General features: G+C 60.3%; 1 protein-coding gene across 19 annotated transcripts in view; it reads left to right on the forward strand.

Annotated features, from left to right (window-relative positions):
• Window positions 1-20,504, forward strand: part of MACF1 (microtubule actin crosslinking factor 1) — a 137,471-nt gene that overhangs the window by 7,622 nt on the left and 109,345 nt on the right. The window contains exon 1 of one of the 19 annotated variants that reach the window (XM_065041682.1): window positions 7,553-7,644. The exons of the other annotated variants lie outside the window; for them this stretch is intronic. Coding sequence (XP_064897754.1) covers window positions 7,593-7,644 — 52 coding nt within the window. The 5' untranslated portion in view covers window positions 7,553-7,592. Of the gene's footprint in view, window positions 1-7,552; window positions 7,645-20,504 lie in introns of those variants that run through there. 19 annotated transcript variants of the gene reach the window in all.

Below are 20,504 nucleotides of genomic sequence, written 5' to 3' on the forward strand. Positions count from 1 at the left end.
CGGGTGCCAGCGGCTGGCGCGGAAAAGGCTGTCGTTTGCATCGGTTTCGCTTTGTTCCAAAAAAGCGAATGAAATTATAGTGCTTGTCCGTACTGGTCCAGCTGGGGCTATGGGTGCCTTCGTGGAGCAGCCGGCTTCACCCGGGAAGGAGGAATTCCTTTGGGAATACTGAATTTCTGCAGCAGGTTATGGTAGAAAGCTGGGAGTCCATTGGAAATACCCTGCTGGGTGGTGGTTGATCTTGTTTGTGGTACTTGTTTGGTGTAGGGAAGTGTGTGTTTATATCATATAAAAGCTTTTCTTCAACTTCAACCCCTTCCTGGCTGCTCACCCCTCCCAGGACATCCCACCTGTGCTGGGGGGGCTGGGTGGGAGCCCCCGGTTTGGGTTTCTGCGCTCTGCTCTGGTGGTTGTGTTGTCTCTGCTTTCCCCACCGCAGCCCCTGTGATCGCTTTGGGTTTTCCTGTCCGGAACAAGTTTTCCTTTGCCTCATCCCCTCCCCCTCTTAATCCTGCCAAAAATGGAGTGTTTTCACCCAAATGTGACTGCTGGGGAGACGCGTGGGGTTGGTGGCCACCCCGGACCCGCCGCATCCAGGACCCGCCACCGGCTTGTGGGCGCTTGGTGCTGCCGAGCCCACGGTTGCAAATGCCTCCCTGCATTTCTATTAGGCAGCTCTGCTCTGTTTCTAATAGAAAACAACCTAAAAATCCCAATCTGAGCAGCAGGGCCTGCACCGTGGAGCAAGACGCAGGTGTGGGGACAGGGATGTTGGTGGCACAAGAAGGGACGCGGCGCAGCGAGCTGCCGACCCTGCTGTTCTCCGGCGAGCAGGGGTTAACCCACCACCAGATCCCCGTGGTTTCTTTCTTTAGCAAATAACCACCCACTGTAGGCACCGGTAGGTAGGTGTGCCGCATCGCTGCGGTGCCGGGCTCTGATGGGCGCCGTGGGCGCTGCGGGGGCACCGGGTGCTGCACCCCGGTCCTGGGGGTGGTTGGGCAAAGGGATGCGGCTTTGGGGGTGCGGGCAGCACTGCCGGGCGCTGCTCAGAGCACGGGTCACGCTTCCCCTGCTCAGAGCGCTGTAAACATTAACTAATCAATGTCAGTGAAATGCTTTCTTCTTGATAATTAACTCTTTTCGCGGTGGGGGTGGAAACCTGGAGCTGTGGTGCCCCACGTGCCCTTTCCCGCCCCCCAAGCCGGCTCTGCCTGCGCCGCGGTGCCCGGCACGTGGCCCGGCGTGTTTGAACTGGGACGGAACAGGGTCCTTGTCACCTTGTCTGCCTGACCTGAGCCTGGTAGGGCGGGAACAACCTTCCCAGGGGCTGGAGGAGACCCGGGGTGAGCAGGAAAGCTGTGAGACCCTTGTATAAGTGAACCGGAGCGCCTTGGATGCTCCTCGTGGGGCTGGAGCCTTCCTGGCAGTGGGAAGAAACTTCTGTTTTTAGCTTGTTTTCTGCTGTAAGAAAAACAACTAGAGGTGTCTGGACCCAATGCTGGGGTATCAGGGCTTGAAGACTCTTTGCTGCGGGTGCTTCCCTGGAAAGCAGAGAGCGGGGGGCTCAAGAAGGAGCCTTGGGCCATCCCCAGGGGTGGCCAGACCTGCATGTCCCAGGTGGAACCGCGGTGGAAGGTGCCGTTTGGCCCGTGTTTGTTTTGGCCAACGGGGAAGTGAAGTTGGTGGTTTTTCAGGTGAGAGGATTCACCTTTCTGCTGCCTCCACGCCGGAGCCAACGTCACCCCGAGCGCTGGGCTGGCCTTGCCGAGCGGCGCATGTGTCCCCCGGCGTCCCGCTGGCATCCCCGGTCACAAAACCAGTGGGATCATTTGCGATTGCCGTTGTCCTGGCACGCCGCTCATGAACCAGGCTGCTGCTTTTTTCATTTGGATGTGGATCTGGTGCACCCCGGGGTGCTGGGTGCACGGTGGCTGCACCGCGGTGCCTCCCTGGTCCAGGTGCTGGTGAGCACCGGGAAGCTTTGATCTGCTCTCCGCGCCCTGCTCGTGCTGTTCTCTCGCTCCTGTTCTCAACACGCGTTCCTGTCGGAGCCTTTTCCTTCCCGGCTCATGCTGCAGGGCCAGCCCGGCGTCTTTGGCCTCCGTCTGCTGGTTTCTGGCCAACCTCCTTTCCAGGCTCATCTCGTTTGTGTCAGCTAAGTTTAGACTGCTCTGGACGCACCGCGGCGGATGCCGGCGGCACGAAACCTCCCAGCGGGAAGTAGAAAAAGAGGTTTCGTTTGAATGTAAAGTGTCTTAACACCGTTGTTTGAATACCGGGGTGTTAAGTCCCTTTTATATGCACCTAAAAGGGACAAATCCAGGCTGTGCAGGCAGCAGGAGGGTTTCAGTTTCCAGTTTCTCCTGTCTCGTGCAGGGAGAAGCTGCACTGGAGCTCCAGGTGGGTGTGAAGAAGCTGCTTTGTGCTGGGATAAAGCCATTTTTTGCTCCATGTCCCGCACAGAGGAGCCGGGAGCTGCGGCCGAGCTGGTTCCTGCACGGGGCAGTGTTTCTCCGCTGGCTGCAGCCCGAGGGCTGGGACAGACGCAGGACAGACAGACGTGGGGCAGCTGGGAGGACGCACCGGGCAGTGCTGGGACGCGCTGCGGCTGTTCTTGGGGCTCTGCTCGGCTGGGGGAGCCCTGGAAGGAGGGTTTGGGGGGCGCTTGGATCCCACCCGAGGCTGACGGCAAGTCAGGGGGTGCTGGGGAGCGGGCCCAGCACCCGGGGTGGGATTTGTGACCGCTCGGCCTCGCGCATCACGGCAGCTCCTGTTTGAAGATGGTGTCGCTTTGAATCCATCGCTTCCCCGGGCAGGAGCACAAATACATTCTCATTAGTATTCCCCAGGGATGGTTTCCATGAGCAGCCTCTGGTTGCCCGTGCTGGAGCGTGGGCAGGGCTGCCTGCTGCAGGCTCTGCTCCCCGGGGGGCATGGGGACAGCGATGTCCCCTCGGGTCACCCGCATTGACGGGGGACCGCGCTCCCCGAGCTCAGACCCAGCCCTTCCCCGCTCCCCTCTGCGGATCAGGGTGTCCGTGCCTCGGGAAGCTCTGTGCCGTGGATGGGTCCTGGCAGCACCGGCTGCATTTTCCAGGGCGGATGAGGCAATCGCTGCCCGCGGGGCGAGGCGGCGCAGTCGTGGGTGCCGTGGCACGTTTGGGATGGGGCCGGCAGCTGGCCCTGAGCCGCGCTGCGGTGGGAGCCCTGATTTGTGGGGCTGCTGGTGGTCGTCACCCACAAGAGTCCCCAGCATGGTGGTGTAGAGCCAACCCTCACAAATCCATGGGCAGGACCCACAAACCGGCTCCTCTCCGCACCCCAACTGGTTGCTCACACCTTTCCCGTCCTAGTCTGCGGGTGGGGAGGGAACCGGTGGAGCCACTGATGGGAGAGCAGGGGGTGGTGGCGGAGTGCTGGGCTCACCCGCACAGGCAAGAGAGCAGCTTCCTGGTGGCTTTTGTCCCCTGCATCCCGTGTGTGGTCCCCCGTCCTGCATCCCGAGCGGCCAGGCTTGCGGCATCTCTGCTGCGTGCTGACCTCGAGCTCTCCCTTCTCCTTCCAACCCCTCATTCCAAAGTCTTGCTGGAAGCTCCAGATTGAACATCTCGGCTCAGCCTTTGTCTGGGGGGGCTGGGCCCGCTGCTGGGGTTTGGGGGTTCAAACAGGCTCCATCCAGCTTGCAGAGGGAAACCACCAAGGAGGTCCCGTGCACGGCAGCGTTTGCAGAGCACGGTGAATGCCTGTGTCATTAAGCTAGGAAATTTCATTTCCAAGCTCACGTCGTGGGTTTTTGTGCGTCTGGATGGATCCCACCCGGCTTGGGGGCCAGGGAGGGGGATCCTCCACATCGGCTTCCCGAGATGCGCGGTGGGGCTGGGCGGGCGGGTGATCAGATTTGGCGCGTCTGGCTGCGGCCATGGTGAAACGAGTCCTGGGATGTGATCTGAGATGCGTGCCCTGCCGCTGGGTCAGATAAGCCGGCGATTCCTGGAACGGAGGATGTGGGGAGGGCTGCTGGGCAAGATGGTTTGGGAGATTTTGGGCAAGAAGCAGGATGCTGGTCCCAGCGGGTGGGCAGCACCTGTCAGCGGCTCTGACGGTGCTGGTGGAGCTGGGTCCATTGGTACCAGTGAAACAAGTCGGTCTGTGTCTTGTGCTTGTGCCCGGTCCCTGCAGCACCGGGAGTGTCCCCTGTCACCCCCTGTTTATCAGTGATCTGGATCAGTGGGTTCAGGGTGGCGGGCCGGGCACCGCCAGTGCACAATCATCCTTTCTGTTGTTTCCCCGTGCGTGACATGCTGCATTTCCATTTTTCATTTCCTGTTAGACTCTGTTTTTCTCCGCTAAGCCCAAGCCGGCCGGCGGGGCCGGCGCTGTGCCCGCGCTGATCTCCCTGCCCTGAATATTTGTTAGTGATGCAGTGGAGCTTTGCCAGCCTCCCGCCAGCGACGGGTGCTGCGTTATGCACCTCTACAGCACCTGCACGGGTCTGCTCGTCTCCCACCCTCTGCTCTCACCCACCTTGGCTCCTGGCAGCATTGGGGACTGAGCTGCTCTGCCCTGTCCCGCTCCGCAGCGCTCGCTGCCTCTCTGCTTCATCCCAGTGGGATGTTTGTGCCAACTTCTGGTTGTGTCAAATCTGGGTGTAACTTCTGTCCCGGTCTTTATTAATCACTGTTCAGGTCCATGGTGGCCTTTGCCAGCAGCTTGTTTTTCCCTGCAGGAAACTGTATACAAGGGCTCCCGTGGCGGTGAGATTCACCTTGACCTTGGGTGGTTTTGCTACAAGAACTGTCCTGGTAAAACTATCCAGCGGGAGCGACTCCTTCCCATGCAGAGCGAGGCCCGGCCGTGTCCCCAGCCCGGCCGTGTCCCCAGCCCGGCCGTGTCCCCAGCCCGGCCGTGTCCCCAGCCCGGCCGTGTCCCCAGCCCGGCCATCCCACGCTGCCCATGCTGCCAGCAGCTTCCCCTCCAGCTCGTTAGCACCAATTAGCAGCCCCTGCACCACCTCCCTAACTCGGGCACTGTTTGCTTTATATGAGGATCGCTACAAGTGGTGCTGGGGACAGCTGGTGTGGCCGTGGCCATGGCCGTGTCCCCGCTGGGGTGCTGATGGTGCAGCCGTGCTAGTGGGGCTCTCCTAAAATAAACGTGTCCCGCACCCCAGGCTTGGTCCTACCGTTGCTATGGGTCACACACCGATGTCCTTGGCATGGTGTGATGGCCTCTGCGCTGGTGATGGTGATGGTGGGGAAGGGCAGCGTGGTCCCCCGCTGTCCACCAGCTCGTGTGCGCGTTGAGGAGCGAACCCCCCCGGGTGACAGCCATGGTGCAGGAGGTTTTCTTGCAGGCGGCTCCAGACGCTGCACGTGGAGATATTTCATCCTCGCCGGCTGTTTGGGATGCCTCTCGTTCTTGCCGCGGAGGGCGGTTGCCGGGCTGGGAGATGCCTGGGCCGGGTGCGCGGTGGCCGTGCCGGGATCTGGGGGCTCCCCTCGACCCCCCCCAGCCCCGTTGTGCTGATGGAGCCAGCTGGAGCGATCCTCCCTGTGCCGGAATTCCTGCTGTTCCCGGCGGGGAGAGGGAGCCGGGGTGACTGTGGTGGGTGCTGGGAGGCCTGGGCTTGGCTGGGTTTTGGAGAAGGTTCCTGTTTGCTGTGCTGGTGCCTGGTCTCTGCCCTTTGCTGGGAAGGGGAAGATGGGGATAAATAAAGAGGGGTGTTCCAGCACTGTCTGCTCCCCGCGCTGGGCTCTGCTCCGGCTCCTGGCGCAGGGGATGGAGGGGAAGGGGACGGTGTCCCCCGCGTCCCCTCCGTGGGGCTGTTCCTTGCTTCCTTCTCACAGCCCCTTTGTCAGCAAGAAGCATGATTTTTTTGTTTTCTTTTTCTTTAGAGGAAAATTCCATTGTGCTATTTTTAGTGGTGACAACTTGGCTTCTCGCAACAACTCCATTCTGCTCCCGGCTGCGCCGGCGGGCGCGGGGGGGATGTCTGCCGGAGCGGCCCCGCCGTGCCGCGGATGCAGGGATGTCACCGCCACCGCCGACCGGTCCCCCATCCCTGCGTGTTGGTCCTTGGCAGAGTCCGGCACAACCGGGCAGTTCCACGTGGCCACTCGGGGTGGCCACATCGGCTCCGTCTTGCCGGGACAAATGGCCACCTGCCTCGGCTGCTGCGGTGCCACAGCCCCCAGGGACTCGGGCAGCTCCTTCAATGGCAACAGGTCCTCTGGGTGTCACCTCCATCCCCCCAAGCCCCACTGTGGGTGTAATTGGAGCATGGGGGGCACTTCACCACCTGCCCTGTTTCCCCCTCGCAGCTCCTGGAGCGGTTTTGGCTCCTGGTTCGTGGTCAGGCAGCTGTCAGGGGCACAAGCGGCAACTGGCCGGTGGGATTTGCTCCGCTGGCGAAGGAAAGCGATACCCCTGGTGTGCGTCAGTCCCCCGAGAGGTGTCCGTCTGTCTGCAGAGCTGGGGGCTTTGTGCCTCTCTCCAGAGGATGTGCAAACTGGTTTTATTAATGGGGGGCTTGCTCGGGGAACGGGTGGATTTGCTCTACCAGCACACGGTGAATTATCTGGGGATTTGTGCGTGGGTACGAGGGGAATCTCCTTGCCCCGCCAAGACGTGGGGAGCTCCTGTCCCTCTTTTTGGGGGGTGATTTGGCTTGTGCAGCACGTCGTCCCTCTGGTTTCTCTCCAACACTATGCGGGTGTGCCGGGAGGTGCCGGCTCCGCCAAAGCCCGATCGGGCAGATCCTGCAGCGTGCGGTGGGTCTTGCTCAATTAGCTGGGATCTTTCTGGAGAGGCAGTGGGTTGATACAGGGAAAACAAGATCCGGCCCCATGACAAGTGTATTTCAACACTCCTGCTGATGATATTATTTATTATCTGATTTGACAGAAGCCCCGGGACGTGCCGGGCGGACGCAGGTCCCGCCGAAGGGCGGTGATGAGCGGGGTGAGGACTCGGATCCCCTCAGATCACGCTGGGCTGGTTCCCGCTGCCAAAAATTCCTTTAAAACGAGTAAATCTCCTTTTCAGCTTTGTAAGCACCTCGCTGCCGCCGTGGGGTGAGCGGGGGGCACAGGAGGGAGCTGGTGTCACCTGCTGTGTCACCTGGCTCCTTTTTCCACCACATTACATCAATTTTCTGGTGACTTCTCCCAAGTGTCAGAGCCACCAGGGTGGCTTTTCCCACGGAGATGGGGACCACGGCTGTATTTTCCCCATCTTCTCCTTGCCAGTCTTAAAACCTGTTGTGCGTTGTGTCTTCTCCTCCCAACTCCCTTCTTGCTGGAAATATCCCCGGGACATACAATCCCTGAAAGCCCCGGCATAGAGGGGGGGTAAGGGATGCCGGTGGTGCGGGGCCACTTGCTGGGAGCGCTGGGCTCATTTGCAAAAAGGGGGGTGGCCTCGGCCATGGGAGGTTTTAATACGCTTCATCAAATAAGGAAACGCGAGGGCCAGGCTCGCCGGTGGTCAAAGGGCGACGGCGGGGAAGCCGGCGGAGCTGCGGGGCTGGTGACGGTGACTGGGGCTCGTGGGTGCCCCGATGCCACCCAGCTGAGGAGCAGGGCTGCAAAATGAACCTGGAGAAGTACAAGAAGTTCCTGGATGGACTTGGCACCCTGAAAGGTATTTCTCACCCTGCGCGGTGCGGATGTGCGGCACAGAGAGGGGCTCCGGCGGAGTCCCACCAATTGGTGGGCGATGGAGGCAAATGGGGTCCCCCCAGGATGCCGAGGAGCTGCCGGCTTCCCACGGAGGCAGCGGGAGGGGTGGCGCTTTCCACGGCTCCGTTTCACTTCCCGCTTTTGTCCTTTATTTGGGTTTGGAGCGATGTGTCTGAGCACAAAGGGAGCGCTGGGGCAGCGCTGACCCAGCCCGGCAGGAAGGCAGGGCCAGCGGCTTCGGGAACAGCTGGAGACGGAATTGAGCTCAAAATCCTGAGAAAAGGAACGAAACCGGCTGGTGTTTCCATGTGCCGGGGGCTGATCTGGCTCTGAGGGTCTTTTCTCCTGCGTGGGTCCCACCGGCTGTGGGTGTGCGGTGCTACCTGCGTACAGATTGGTGCTGTTTTCCCCTCCTATTCTTTCCAGAACTCTTTCCCGATGCTCTGCCCTCCCTGTCCCCGGAGAGGACACTCGATCGCGCTGGGCCGGCCCCTGGCAGGTGGCCGGAGGCCGGTGGCCGTTGTCCCCGCCGAGCCGGCAGCGAGCCCGGGCGCCCGCACAGCAGCTCGGTTTACCTGCCGCTGCAGCACGAGATGCTTCCCCCGATATGTCTTTATTCTATATTCCCCTATATTTCTTTATGCCTTTTCCCCTCCCTGCTGTCATAGGAGCATTTTGCTCCAGGATTCCCAGCCAGCCTCATCTTGCTGCAGGCAGCTCTCGGGATCTAGACGGAAGGCGCAGAGCAAAGCAGAAGGCACCCGGGATGCTGTTGCCTGTCATCCAATAACCCTCCTATTGACTCGCCCCTTTTACAGCCAGGCTGGGCTCCACCAGCTGATCCCGCCGTCTAACAAAGGTGAATCAATTCAATGTTTAATTTAGCAGGGAGCCAAGGGAGTTGTCACCCGGGGCCTGGCAGCCTCCCCGCCCTCCCGTGCCTGACGTGAAGGGTTAATCCCGCAGCACTGGGGCTGACAGCTGCCCTGACTTATTGCGGCCGCGAGTAATATAATTCACTTGCTTATGCTGGCGCGGTGTCCATCATAAATTTTTCCTGCGCCTCGCTGCAGCTGGCGCTGGGAATCAATGGGAGAGGAGCCCCCCGAGTCGCCCCCCCAGTCGCTGTGCGCTCTGCTGGGGTGCTTGTCCCTTGTCTGCAGCCCCTTGGCATCTGGAGCACAGATGGGTGCTGAGCTTGGGTGCCAGTGTCCCCCCCTCTGCGTTTTGGGGGTGCTCCTAAGGCGCTCGTGCTCACGCAAGGGGTTTTTGGGCCCCGTGTCCAGCTGCAGCTTGGCAAATTCCTCTCCTGCCTGCGAGAACGAGGTGCGAGGAGCCGAGGTGACATTATGGATGGTGTTTACAAGGTGACTGGCTGCAGGAGCTGAGCTGGCAGCCGGCCCCTCTCCAGGTGCTGCCCAGGGCCAGCCGGGAGCTCCCCGGCCCGGCTCTCGCGGCGCTTTCTGCTCTTGTGAGCGTGCAACAGGAACGCGAAATCGCAGGTGCCGAGTCCCCAAGAAGCCAAATCTGCCGTTGTGGCTCTGTTTTGCTGCCTCTATCCCTAGCAGTGCCGGCTCCAGCTGTGTTACCGCAGCCCTTTGCCGCTTTAATGCAGAAAGCAGCGTGGGCAGGGAGCCGGAGGAAACCGCAACCTGGGCAGGGGGTGCTCGGAGAGGACAGGACGGCTCTTTGAGAGGGCACAACTGACCCTTTAGCACTGCCGGGTGCTTCCCGGTGGCGTTTGAGCACAGAAGGGGTGCCTGGCTTTGCAGGCAGTCAGGATTAGCTCTGCCACGTCGTGGTTTGGCATTTGCCGTGTGCTCCTCAGCGCCAAAAGCAGCCCCATCCCGCCTGCCCTTGAGCTGCGGGGCTGGACAAAGCTGGAGGAAAGGAAGGGTTTATTGCTGGAGAGCTTTATTTTCCCCTTTCTCCCCCCGTCTCAATCTTTATTCATCTCCCCAGGGTGATGGAGGCAGCAGCGGATATCTGAGCTGGGTGCATTTCATATGTAAATGCCCCTGTAAGTCCAGGCCCCTGACCCCGGCGCGGTGCCAGCATCCATCGCCGAGGCCTTGGAGAGCATCCCGCTGGGATGGGGACCTGCCAGATCCCTGCGGGGGACAAGGGACACAGCTCGGGGCAGACCCTGCCCCAGGGATGGGTTGGGGGTGACCCAGCCTTTCCGCACCATCTCCATCTCGAGTTTCCCGGAGCAGCGACTGTCGCTACCCGGAGGTGACGAGAGCCTTGGGCTTGGCTCAGGAAACCCATTTGATTACAAATTTATTGCCGGGTTAATTTTACCGGCAGCACGAGGACGGCTGGTTTCACTTTCTGAGGAGTTTGTTGTTTACTTGGCAGCCAGATAAAATCCAGCATCTTCTCAGCCTTCTCTCGTGCACACCAGATAATCTCCTGGTTTCATCTGACCCTGTTGCTGCCGTGTGTTTTCCCCAGGGAAACCGGGCTCAGATTTTCCCCATGGCCAAGCAGCCGCGAGTGTGTCCGTGCTTGTTCTTATCACCTCTCCAGCGCTCGTGTGCCTGGCTCCGCTGGGCTTCTGCTATTAAAAAAGAGGGATTTTTAGATGTTTTAGGGTGATCGGGGCGGGAGGCAGTAGTGCCGCAGCTTGTCCCTGTGTCCTCCTGTCACCATTTGCTTTCGTCCCGTCACGCGGCGGCTTCCCCAAGGGGCTGCCCAAGGTGTCTGGGTGCGATAAGAGATCCGGGGCCACCATCTGCCCGGCCACCGCGGGCGGAGGCCCCGGCGGGTTTCTGTTCCTTTGGCGTGCTGCTCTCCCGGCCCCGTCTCCCTGTGTGCGGGGAGGGCGACGCAGCCGGTTGCTCCCGGGGAATGGTGGGTGCTTCTCCTGGGTGCCCTAACTGAGGGTCCCCTGCGATTTACAGCTCTTGTCTTGCTAGAGATGGTTTTTGCTCCAGAAAGGTCCAACTGAACCCTCCTGAGAGCATCTGAAGGGCCAGGCCGGGCTGGTGGGACCCGGCAGATCTGCTGCTGGCGCTCGAACGGAGCTGCAGAGCGGTGTTAGCAACTGGATTATTTCACTTGGTTTTTAATGGAGATTAAGTTTCTCGGCGGGAGAGCGGGTCTCTAGGGAACGAAAGTTTCAGGCTCCTGCCTTCCCCTGTTTGGTTTAGGTTTTTTTCCCCTCTTCTTTTTAATCCCAAATTCCTCTCTGCTCTGCATGCCAAGGCCGGCCCGGCCGGGAGCCGACAGCAACTGGGCTGCAGCATCGCGGTGCAGCCGTGAATAAACCCCCGGGTGTGATCTCGGGAGCATTCACACTCTAAGCAAGCCAGGAGGGACTGGGGCCACATCCTGACCACGGGCAGGGAGCTCTGGGTGCTTTTTGGGGTACCAGAACCCCCCATCTTCAGTGCTGGGGCTGGCTGGTGGACCTGGCTGCCGTCCCTTCACCCGCCTCCGGCGTGGCGTTAATCCGGTTTCACACTGCTTAGTTTGGGACATCTAATGAGATCAGGGCTCAAGGTTGCTCACCCGCCCTCCGCTCGCAGGGGAAAACGAGGGAATCGCCTCCTTCTCTTTGACCTCCATTGCTAAGACAGGGCTTCGCACGTCTGCCATCCCCAGCGGGCTGGGGGGGCTGCGAATCCCCCAGCTGTCCTCGGGTTTGCGGTGTGGTGAGGCGGCTCGAACCCTGGGCTGATTTTGGGGGCTGGAGGCAGCAAAAATGGGGGTGCAGCTGCCCACCAGCAGCTTGGGCTGTGAGCTCCCCTGTTGCTCTTTTGCATCACCGTTTGCAAGGAGCAGAGCGAGGGGATCCACAGCCAGGTGGTGTCACCGTGGTTGTGACCGAGGACCCCGATCGGCAACCCGGCCCTGGTGCCCCCGCGAGCGGCTGCGCGGAGCCTGTGCAAACACAGCGCCCCAGCGCGCCCCGAAACAAAGCGCGGCCAGTTCCCACTAGCCTAACGTTTTCCTACGGCTCCCGCTGCCAAGCGGCCTTTGCTTGGCGCTGGAATAACAAGCCTCTTTGCGGAGACACCAGGCCTTTTGTTAGCTGGGAGAAAAGGGGTTTTGATGCTGGCCGGTCCCTCCGCCCCCCGGCTTTGCTGCTCCCTAAGCTGTGGGAAGTGCAAAGCTTGGCCTAGAGCGGCTGGTGATGATCCCAGTGTTGGGGCTTCAACCCTTCAGTCCCCCGGGGCTCCGCTGTGCCGGGCTCTGGCTCCTTTGGGAAGGGTTGGGCCCTCAGTCTTCGTTTGGGGGATTTTGCCAGGATTTGGGGCATATACTGGTGCTGTGTGGCTGAAGGATGCGGCCGGGGCTCGGGCTGCTCTCAGGCCCAGGGCTCTGCTGCTCGCCTCCAACAAATCTCGGGGTGGGATTTTTTGGCGTTGTTCATTTTTGTTGTTGTTTGGAGGTTTGTTGGTTTGTTCTTGCACGATTTTCTCCGTGCCGCGGTGCCGGCGGGGCGTGCTGGGAATGGTGGACCCAGCCGCGGTGACGGCGGCTCCGTGGAGGTGTGTGGCGTTGTCCCCGTGGCCGCAGGGGCAGGGAGGGACCCTGAGATGGCATCACCTTTCTCCTCCTCCTCCTCCTCCTCCCTCTGCCTGGGAAAGGTGCCACCTCGCCGTGTCGGCACAGGCCCCTGGGAAAGCGCGCGGACGTGTGTGTCCTCATGGGTGTGCAAGCAAACCTTCCCCTGCGCCCAGAGCTGCCGCTGCTCCCTCCCGAATACAGGAGTGTTTTCTGCTCTTCCTCCCACTGTGCGCCGCCATCCTCCTCCTCATCTCCTCCCTCCTACCCAGGTGCATCGTGAGCCGCCCTCGCTGCTTGGCTGTCTGCCTCCCAAAATGCAGTTTTTAGCTGTGGCCTGGTACCCACTTGCTGCGTGTCCTCATCCCCTGTCCCGTCTTGCCCTCCCCTCGCAGGGTGATGCCACTGAGCTGATTCCAGCTCAGAGGGATTCGGTGCTTTCCCAGAGCCCGGGATACATGGCCACGGGTTTGATGGCATCACTCGATGAGCCAGCGCGGTCCGGCTCCCTGCCAGCGTCCTCGGAGGGGTGACAAACCCGGGGAGGCTTCTGAGAAGCGATGAACTAATGCCCGAGCTGCTGCGTCAGCACAAACCCCGCGGCCTCAGCAGGCGCCTGGGGAGGCTGCCGGGCACATCGACGGAGGTTTTAGTGCGGGGAAAGGAGCGGTGAGATCACCCTCAACACCTATTCAGCGTGACGTGCTTGGCTTCCTGCGAGAAGGAGGGTCCCAGAGCCCAGGCCGTGTTGGGGAGGGTCTGAAGGATGTGTTTAGGATGGCATCATGCACGTGGGTTGGCAAAGCCACCGGCTGGGCGCAAGGGTCCTGCTGTGGGAGGAGAGGAGTTTGGGGTCACTTTGGGGGACACACCGAGGGGAGTCACCCTGTCTGCCCTGGGAGCAGCTGGGATGGCTGCGGGCACCCTGGGGAAGGTGCTGAATCCGGGGCACCAAAAAGCAAAGCCCAGCAAGGACAGGAGGCTGGAGCTCCGTGCCGGTGTCCCGGGAAACCAGCCGCTCTTCCCGCTGCGGGCTCGGGGTGAGCCCATCTCCCTGCCAGTGCTGCCGAGGGAAACACGCTCCTTTTGGGTCATTTTGCAGCTTCTTGAGGGTTTGGGGTCCTCCCGTTGGCTCTGTCCATCCCTGGTGAGTCGGTCCCCTTGACCGGGGTGTCACATTCCTGCAGACCCCACAACTGCTGGTGTGCTGGGGGGTTTCCGCTTCCCCTGCCCGGGCGCAGGAGTTAACGCTGCGCTGCTGGGGAATGATTAAGCCGGGAGCAGGTGGCCGTCCAGCTCTGCTGTTTGCTCTGCAGGATGGAAACAGGCATCGATGATGTTTGTTTCCAGCCTCCAACCATCTCCGCCTCCATCTCGTGGCCGTCGGGGACCTGTCCCACGTTCCCACCACCCCAAAGCAGCACCGGCTGCGGGGCAGCAGCTCTCGCCTGAGAAGGGAAGTCTTTTTTTTCCTTTTTTAAGATATAATTCTTATTTTAGTGTCCAGACGGCTGCTGGAAAGGGGAACATCTCCACCCTTATCCTCAGCGCTTCCTTCCCTGGTTCCTCGGAGCTCGGGTTTTACCGCTGGCGGTGCCGGGGGGTCCGAGGCTCCCCCAGTGCAGCCCCCATCCCTCTCTCTTTGTTTTGCGGCGTCCGGCCGACCTTTGGCAGTGTGAGCGGCTCCTCTACCCAGCGATTTGCAGTTAAATATTCACTTGTGCCGCCCTCTCGGTACTTGGGGCGGGGGGGCTGCTGCAGAACAGCCCCCCAAGCCCTGTGCTGAACGGTGCTCTGGGTGTTTCAGGTGAAACCTGGCTCGAGTCCCCGTTTTCCATGCAAGAACCTTTGGAACCTTAACCCTTGCACAAACACTTCTCCAGGGCCAAAAGCCCTATTTGCACAAAACCCAGCATTTGGGAGGTTTTTTTCAGGGCCACGAAGAGCGTTGCTGCCTGCGAGGTTTTGTAACATTGATTTTTCAGACCATTTTCAGCCCTGGGGTTCGGCGGCGATGCTGAGGGGGCCGGTATAGAACCGGCAGGCTCGTCCCCGTCCCTCTTGGCAGCGCTGCGGCCGCTCGGGGATGATGAAAGGCAGAAGGAAATGTTTAACGTGGGGAATGTGCCGGCTGTGCCAGGAGCCGGAGGCACCCGGGCAGGGCCCGGCACCGGGGCCCGCCGGATGGCGAAGGGCTCGGCGGCTCTGCCCGCACACGCACGGGCAGTGATTCATTGGCAAGACGAGAAGGTTTCTGAGCCGAAGCTGAGGAGCTCGTCTCAACGGGGATGCGCTGGGCAGTGCCGGGAGCCGCCACCTGCCGCGTTCCACCTTGTTTTTTAAGAGCCCGGATCACAAGAAACGTCATCTTTGTTCTCGCTTGGCTTTCCCATGGCTCCGGCGCCGCGGGCAGGGTGGGGTGAGCCCCCGCGCCCCGCCGGGCCCTGCCCGTGCTTGCCAGCAGGAGGGGGTGCGCCGGCACGTGTGGGTGCACCCGGCAGCCAGGGATGCGTCTTGCTGAGCTGTCTGTCTGTCTGTCTGCTGTTTGCGCGAGGGTTTAGCCAAGCTCTGGGTTTTGCAGGGGGAGAAGCTGTAGGTTGGGGGGAAACAACCCCGGGGCGTGGGCTTGTTCCTCGAGCTCAGGGTTGGGAGTGCAGTGGTTTTGCTCGAGCACTGTGTCCCCCATCCAGTCCCTGTGGGTGCCAGAGCCAAGTTGGGTCCTTGTCACACTCCAGAGTGGGACCTGTCCCTGGGGGGTGGCGGGTGATGAGTGTCTGTGATTTACGCCAATCCAAAATCCAGAATCTCCTTCCCCTCCTGGGCGATTCTCATAAGTGACCGAGATTTGCCCTCCCAGAACGGAGGAAAAAACACCAGAACGAGGAAGCACGGCAGGAAACCCGGCTCCTGTCCCGCGGCCGTGAGCTTGTGCGTGCTCAGCACCACTGCCGGACAAGCCCTTTCCCCCACCCTGGGATCGCGTGTCCCTTGCCCATCTCCAGCACCATCCGGTGACACCGATTTCGGCGTTTCCACAGTGCCACCTGGCTGCCACCACCCGGGGCTGGAACATGTGTCCCTGGCTGGAGCCCATGGGGCCTCCGTGGAGCCCCCAGCACCCAGGGGATGGAGCAGCATCCCAGGATGCGGGAGCATCCTTGGGCCGTCGCCCACCGCCGTGCCCAGGTACCCCGGTGCCCCAGGCGGTGCCGGGGAGGTGCGGACCATGCCGGCTCCGTGTGCCGCTGCCCGGCAGCGTCCCCGGTCATATAAGGAGATGCCGGAGCCGGCAGCCGCGGTGGGGCCGAGTCGGCTGAGCATTACTCACCAGGGAGGCGCATGGCGGGGGGGGGGTTGGCCCCACGAAATGCTTGGCCGGAGCCGGGAGTGACTCAGCTCCGGGCGAGAGGCACAGCCGGAGTGATGGAGTGTGGGGGGAGCCCCATCCCCAAAGCTGTCCCGTGGGGTACCCTAAAACGCAGGCAGGACTTTGTGGCGGGGAGTAGGGGCAGCCATGGCCGTGACACCATTTTGGGAATGCAAAGGGATGGAGAACGCTGAGCAGGGCACCCCATGAAATGGGGGTGCCTTGCAAAGCGGGGATCCCCCTGTTTAGGGGGAAGATGCCTGATTCCCAAATTCCTGTGCAGGTGGGAGACGCGTGTCCTCTCCCCCCCACCTTTCCAGGCTGCTGAAGAAGCTGCCTTGCAAGGATCTGAAACGAGCTGTTTGTGTTTTGGGTACGTGGGGCGGTTTCCATGGTGGCTGCATCCGGGGCTGGGTGTTCCCCAGAACCCCAACGGGTCACCCCGAAACCGGCTGCAGCCGTTACTGGTTTCCTGCTATGGCTGGTTGTGCCGAACATGCGCCAGGGAGGGCAGAAGGGAAGGGGAAAAAGAGGAAGAATGGCGTGAGACTGAGTGGGATGGAGTGGGGGACCCCAGTGTCCTGGTGCAGGGAAGGAATGTATTTATATATATATATAAAATTACACCGTTTATATATATATAAATATTTCTATGTGATTGTATATATATTTAGACATCTATTTCAAGAGTTTATTTTGCTGAAGGCGTTGCTCTGTGCGTTTTTTTCCCTATGGAACAAGCTTCCCAGGGAAATAGTGGCTGCGCCATCCCTGGATGGTGATCCATCCCAAGGCCAGGTTGGACGGGGCTCTGAGCAGCCCGCTCTAGTGGAAAACATCCTTTCCTTTAAGGTCCTTTCCAACCCAAACGCTTTTCTGCTTTCATGATTGTTCTCCATCCCTCTGACTGCCCCGCTCGGGGCCGCACCGTGGGGCCGTTTATGGTGGCCACCGATGGTGGCCATTTATGGTGGCCGCGGTGCCGGCTGGCAAGTCGTTCCTCGGCAGCGCTTCCCCTGCCTGTACACAAAGCAGATTGCTTTACGTGAAAACTATGCCGGGATATTTTTCATCCAGGCAGGGCAGAAGCTCTGGAAAATATATCGTAACAGTGCTGAGCCCCGGGGTAAATACCACTGTTTTCTGTCACCTGTCTTATTAGCTCGAGCGATGCTGGGAGGTCGTGAGTGGTGCAGTGTTGGGGTCTGTTGTGTTTTACTTGATACGGATTTCATGGTGGGCCTGGCCAGCTTGCAGCTGGTTGGTTTAGAGAGCTATAATTGATATTATAAAGATAATATAAATCCCTGCTTGTATATACGTTAGAGCCCAGATTGCAGGTGGGTTCACCGCCCCACGCTGTGGAGCTGGTGGTGCCGGATGGTGGCTGGTGTGGCGGTGGCCACATGTGGTCCTGGGCTATTGGGTCAACCCATGAGCAAAGCCTGAGCCAGGCTGAGGTTTTGCAGGTCCAGCCTCACCTTAGTGCCGTTCCCCTTTGCCGCTGAGCGCCGGCAGCAGAACAGACCCCTCTTGTCTGAGCCTTTCTGCGAAGGTAAAGGCGAAAAATGAGCATTTTGTTCTGTGCAACTTTCTATTGAAGAGCAAATCTCTTCCCCCAAGAGCTGGCGGGGGGGACAAAGCAAACCAGGCTTTGTAAGGAGCCTCTCTGCCCGGTTCGCTTGTGGTTGCAACGGCAGCAGGCTGGGGATGTAGCGGTTGTGCCGTGCGGGGTTCGCTGCTCTCGGTTTCCCGGTGCTGTTTATTTCCACTGCCGGAAAAGGCTCCAAAAAGAAGCAAAACTGCGAAAGTACCGCCTAGCACGGTGCTAACCGCTAATAAACAGCCTCGGGCTGCAAATGTCACCGTGATGCTGGTGGCACCCAGCTGTAGGAAGGGCTGGGACGTGGAGGAACCTTCTGTGTTAGAGCAGCTTTTGTGGGTATTTGTTTCCCCCGGGCGCTGGGGGTGTCCTGGCAGTTAATACATTTATTTCTGGGCATCCAGAATAAATGTTCTTGGGGTACCCGGCTCCCAGAAGCCAAAATTTGGTCACTTTTACCCGTCTTGCTGGGGAGATGTTTTCCTGTGAGCAGGCTGGTGCTGGGTCCCCACCCGCTCCCCCTCCATCCCGGCTGCTCTCGGTGTGTGGGCATCACCGGCCAGGGGACACTGGCTGGGCCGTCACCCGCTGGGGGGACAGGAGCTCGCGCCCCCGCCGAGGGTGTCGCGGTGATGCCGGCGCGGCAGCTGCTCCCGCCGATCCCCCCTCGCCGAGGCCACCGGGGCTGGGAATGGAAATTGAGGAGATGACGTCTGTGCCCCCGATGCGGGGGGGGGCTGAAGTTTGGCCGCGTGAATACCGAGGAAAGATGTTTGAGCCGGCCTGACGCTGCCTTTCTCCCTCTACCCGCCCCCCTCTCCGAGCTCCCGAATCTCGCTGGCCCCGTCCCGGCACCGCTGGCCGTCCCCGAGCCCTGCCAGCCCTGGGGACACCCTGGGGACACCGCCAGCTGGAGGCAGAGGCGCGGGCAGGAAGTTTTCGGAAGTTTTGCAGGCGGCAGCTCGGCCCCCGCGCCGTCCCCTCGCCCTCCCAGCGATGCCGGGCTCCGGGAGGAGGAAATTCGGGAGAAGGGGCCGGGAGTAGGGGACGATGCCGCTATCGCAGAGCTCCTATCTGCCACCCGCCGCCTTTGTCCTGAGCCACGTCCTGGGCATCGCCGGCGTCCTGTACTGGCGGAGCCGGAGCAGAGGAGGTACGGCAGCCCCCGCGGGGGGGTTAAGATGGCCGGCGTGTTGCCGGCGAGGGTCACGGCTTGTTTTCCCTCCCTGAGCCCGCGGCGCAGGCAGGGATGGATATGGCTGGCGGGGAGGAGGGAGGAGAACGCGGTGACGGGGACCTGTCCCCACACTGCACGGTGGGCAAAGGTTTCGGTGCCTAAATTTGGTCTCGCCACCCATTCCCAGCGCACGTGGGGGGTGGGAGAGGGTGGGACGGGGGGTGTCTTTCTGCTTTTTGTCTTGGCGCAAACCTGCGACACGTGGCTGGTGTTGTGTGTCCTGCCCCGGCGCGGGTGGCGTCCCTCACCGTGACAGCAGCGTCATGTCCCCACCGACACCAGCACCGCCAAGACGCGGCTCCGCGAGCTCCTCGCGGCGCTGGCACGGCCTCGCCGAGCAGCTGGGGCTGACCCTGCCTCAGTTTCCCAAAATAGGGCTCGCACATGACTGCTGCTCGAGGAGGACGAGGATTCGGTGCAGGGTTCTGCGATAGCTCCGGGCCCCCGGCGAGGATTCAGTAGCTCGTTGTCCGTCCCGAGCGCTTTCTCCTGGGATTTATTTGTTTTGATTCCTCTCTCTATTTCCCAGCAGCGCTTGTTCTCGCCTGTGCCTCCGCATGGGGCCTCTTCCCTTGTCCGTGACCAATTCCCCCTTTTCTTTCACTTTTTCCATGCAAAGCGGTGGGATCACAGAGCCTGGGCAGCACACACAAATATTGCTTTGGGATACGCTTCTTCCTTCTTCCCCCAAAACTACTGGGAGAGAGATATTGAGGCTGAGTTGCACCAATGTGCAGAAATTCTCCCTGTCACCCGCTAAACCCAGCCCTGCTGCAATTCCTCCTGCTGACCCGCCGTTCCCCATCCACGTCATTAATCTCCCCAAACCGCTGCAGAAATCCATCCCTTTTGGAAAAAATCCTGGTGTGAGTGTTGCAAGCAGCGAATATGTTCAATAGCTGTTTTCCTTCATCCCTCCTTCCCGGGAATTGTGACGAGGGTGATTTTACAGCAGGTTTGCTTGCCCTGGGATGCTCGTCCAGCTCTGCCGAGCAGCCACCCAGGTCTCCTTTGCATCCCCGCGTCTCACGTATCTCCCTCATTAAATATCCGGGTGCTGGATAGTTTTCCACCGCAGGTATCTCTTGTGCATTCTTCCAGGCTGAATCAGGCGCCGTTTCCTCGCCCTGTTTCCAAAGGCTCTGTAAATCCTGCCCGCTTGTCTCTGCTGTCATGATGGATTATGTCAGCCCCCGAGTTGGCAGCCAGCGCATTTTAAATACCTCGTGCTCCTGAGCCAGCCAGGATTTTTGCATATCCCCCATCTTAAAAGTACCGCGTTAAAGAAAAAGGTGCATTCCCGTTCTTTGCTTGCCTTGAAGGAGTTCAAAGTGAAGGCGATGGGTTTAAACTCTCAAAAAACTCGTTTCTAGGCATTTATACATAACAAACCCTCCTTCACCCCTTTGCTGTTTAATGCACAGAGCTGCTTTCACGCTGAGCTCTTGGAGATGTCTCCAAGATCTCTGTGTGCTTGTCCAGTGCAGGGGCCTGATGTCTCCCGTATTCCTTTAGCTTTAGCAGGAATCAGTGAACAAGAAGAGGGAGTATGGGAGCTGCTTCCAGGCTTTATTCAAGCGGAGAGGCTGAAGGAGCCGATGGGGGACACTGAAATCCCAGGGTCCCTCCCAAGGGTGGCAAAGGGCTCCCCAATCTCACTCCCAGGGTGTCTGTCCAGGCACCTGCATCCCACAGGGATGGGCACAGGGATGGGCACAGGGATGGGCACAGGGATGGGTACAGGGATGGGTACAGGGATGGGTACAGGGATGGCACAGCAGCATCTCAGCTGGGCTTACGCTGGGTTGTTCCCCGGCTCATCCAGGTTTTCCTCTCTGTGCGTCTCACCCGTCTTGGGAAAGCAGCAACGTGGAAGCGTTTTGAAGCTCAAAGCATCTGTGTGGCTCCGATAGCATCCATGGTGCTGGGAACTGTCACGTGCGTGTGTGACACAAGTGTGCCCAGTTGAGGAGCCTGGTTTTTGCTGGTGCTGTCTCCGTTTGCCGGTGATGCTCCCTGCATCACTGGCACCAGCCTTTGCACAGGGGGTTTGCAACAAGTCGCTCGTCAGGGTGACTCTGGGAAAGATTAGGGAGAGAT

Source organism: Columba livia, chromosome 26 (genome assembly GCF_036013475.1).
Source record: "Columba livia isolate bColLiv1 breed racing homer chromosome 26, bColLiv1.pat.W.v2, whole genome shotgun sequence".
Lineage (NCBI taxonomy): Eukaryota > Metazoa > Chordata > Aves > Columbiformes > Columbidae > Columba > Columba livia.